General features: G+C 42.2%; 1 protein-coding gene across 6 annotated transcripts in view; it reads left to right on the top strand.

Moving 5' to 3' along the window:
- Positions 1-2,527, top strand: part of AP2B1 (adaptor related protein complex 2 beta 1 subunit) — a 164,763-nt gene that overhangs the window by 66,867 nt on the left and 95,369 nt on the right. For all 6 annotated transcript variants that reach the window (XM_019511515.1, XM_019511514.1, XM_019511513.1 and 3 more), the window contains one exon: positions 397-495. In XM_019511515.1, the coding sequence (XP_019367060.1) occupies positions 397-495 (99 nt within the window). The remainder of the gene's footprint in view (positions 1-396; positions 496-2,527) is intronic.

The following is a 2,527-nucleotide window of genomic DNA, read 5'->3' as shown; positions in this document are numbered from 1 at the left end:
TGCTTGGGACCAAAGAGGGAGGTGAACAATGAAGTAACTTATAATGTGATCATCACTGACCCCAGCAGCTTGTTAAGGCAGCTTGAGATCTTAATGCAAAACTACAGCAATGGAAGTATAAAATAAAACCTGTGATTTAAAAAAAATGGAGCTGCTTAACTCATTGGGCAAAAGGTTCACATGCTTTGTGTTAAAGCAATATTCTGTATTTGCATGTGATCTGTGCAGTTTGCATTAGCTTCTAGCCAGTTAAAATGACACAGTATCATGGTTCTGCTGTGTTTTCTGGGTTTGGACAAGGCCAGTGTTACAAGCTATCCTCATATTGTATCTTCGAGTATCTGCATACTTTTATGTTCCTTTCCTAACCTTTGTTGTGTTCCTGCTTTATCTTAGGTGCAGCTCACTCTGCTGACCGCGATAGTGAAGCTGTTCTTAAAGAAGCCCTCAGAAACGCAGGAGCTGGTTCAGCAGGTCCTAAGTCTGGCCACACAGGTATGCCAAGCTGTATCCAGTAGGAACCCAGGTGGTCCAAGCATCATGATGCTGGCAGGCAGTACAGTGTGTTCTGCCTTGACAATGCCAAGGGAACTAGATGTGCCAAGAGACAGGAATGAAGGGTATCTACAGCATAACCAGTTCCTTCACTCTGAGTCAAAGGGCTGTGACTTTCAGTGGTTGGGTTTGCCAAGGCACTATTATAAGTTATCTTGCTGTGGTGTAGTTGCTGCTTAACTCTTCTTCAACCTTTGCTCCCACCCTGGTTTTGTCTCTGTGATGTGGAACATGAAGCATAGGATGGGTAGGTTCCATAGAGATCCAAAGAATCTTCTCCCTCAGAAAGATGGCTTGTAGTTAAAATCAGACAGATGAAGTAGAAGAGAAGAGATGTTGGGATTGGCAAACATTTTGTAACCAGTGGGCATTGGAGCAGAACACTAGCTGTGTTATGAAATCAAAAGAACAAGGCTTTCTTTTGCTCCCAGGCTGCTAACAAAAGTGGCAATGTTGTTGGACATTTTTAATGCTGGATTTAAACCAGCTTGCATGGGCTGCTGAGCAGAGATCCCCTGACCTTGGATCCCTGTGAATCTGAACCAGATTTGAACTGACAGCGTGAAGTTCTGCAACTTCAGATTGTTAGAGAGGATTTTCCTCTGACAGGAACAGCGGAAGCCTCAGCTTAGCTCTCTGCATTCATTGGGGCTAGTCGTCCAGTGCCCTTTGCACCCTCTCTTCCAAAGACCTGCTGCATTGTACAATTAATATAAAATCCCTTCCAGCTTTCAGAGAGTTTGCTCTTTTTCCAAAATGTTTTAAACTGCTGTCATCTGGTCTGCTTTACTTTAAGAAAGGTCACAGGCATGGTCTGCTGGCATTTAGAATCCTCACCTTGATGTGTGGAGCCACTGTTAATGCCATAAAAGAATGGGGTAAAAGTTGGGTTTGGAACCTGCATAGCAGCCAAGGCAAAGATGCCATTAGGCAGTCCCTGAACTTTATGCTTGGTTGGGTCTAGGATACAGCGTATCATTATAGGGAGAGCCTGCAAAAGAAATGTGCCAGGCATTAAAACCCACTCCGCTGAGTCACAAAACACTTAATGGCACCCTATGATCATAATAGGCTCTTTTTCCCCTCTTGTTTGTCACAAACCTTAATTCAGTCTGGCTTATTGCATATTTCTATGAATAATAATGCAATGCAGGCTACATAGCAATAGGCCCTTTAGTGTTTTAGTGCTCTGACCTCTGATTCAGAGGTAGAGATACTGTTATTTTTCACTTTAGCATGAGAGTATCTAAGCATGTGTTTCCAGCCATCTCTGACTTGAGAGCTTAATGTGTGTCGGGATAGATCTCCAGAACAAAATGGAGGTGGGACTGTAGCATGTGGTAGGGTACCCGTGCTAGCCCAAATTATCCAGCCTAGATAACAACCTCACTGAAGACAGAGTAGGAGAAGGAAGTGAGGAGGAAAAAAAATTCACGTTTGTCTATTCCAGCAGATGTTTTGAGATTGAAATCTTATAAAACCTGGCTACATTCAGTTGGCTATAATGCTGAACAGGCATTTAGACTTGTGTCTAAGCCTACTTGAAAGTAGACAGTGCAGATGGTGTTTCCTTCAGGTTCTCTTTCGTTCATCTACTAGTGCTTGATCACTATAATAACATAAATTCTGAATACTTATATATTTTGGCATTTGATTTGGGGTTTTTAATCATGGAAAATCAGAGCTCCTGCTGAGACCACTGTTTACACTCCAGGGAATGATGGGCAGGAAAACTCAAAATTATGAAAGATTAATTATTTTTATTTTTTTTTTTTACAAATTAAACTAAATATAACACTATTTTGAACCTTCTTTAGAAATATATGCAGGTACTTTGTATGGTTGGGAGGTGGGTGGGGGGGGAGATTTGTGAAGGTGTTGGGTATGTGTGTGAGGTTTGTGGGTTGATGTGGGGGGGTTTCATAGTTAGTTGGTTAGTAGGGTTGGAAGGGACCTGAGCAGATCATCAAGT

This window comes from Gavialis gangeticus, unplaced genomic scaffold (assembly GCF_001723915.1).
Source record: "Gavialis gangeticus isolate Ggan-Ray unplaced genomic scaffold, GavGan_comp1, whole genome shotgun sequence".
NCBI classification, from domain to species: domain Eukaryota; kingdom Metazoa; phylum Chordata; order Crocodylia; family Gavialidae; genus Gavialis; species Gavialis gangeticus.
The sequence above is the reverse complement of the archived record's forward strand: the minus strand, read 5'-3'. Positions and strand labels throughout refer to the sequence as shown.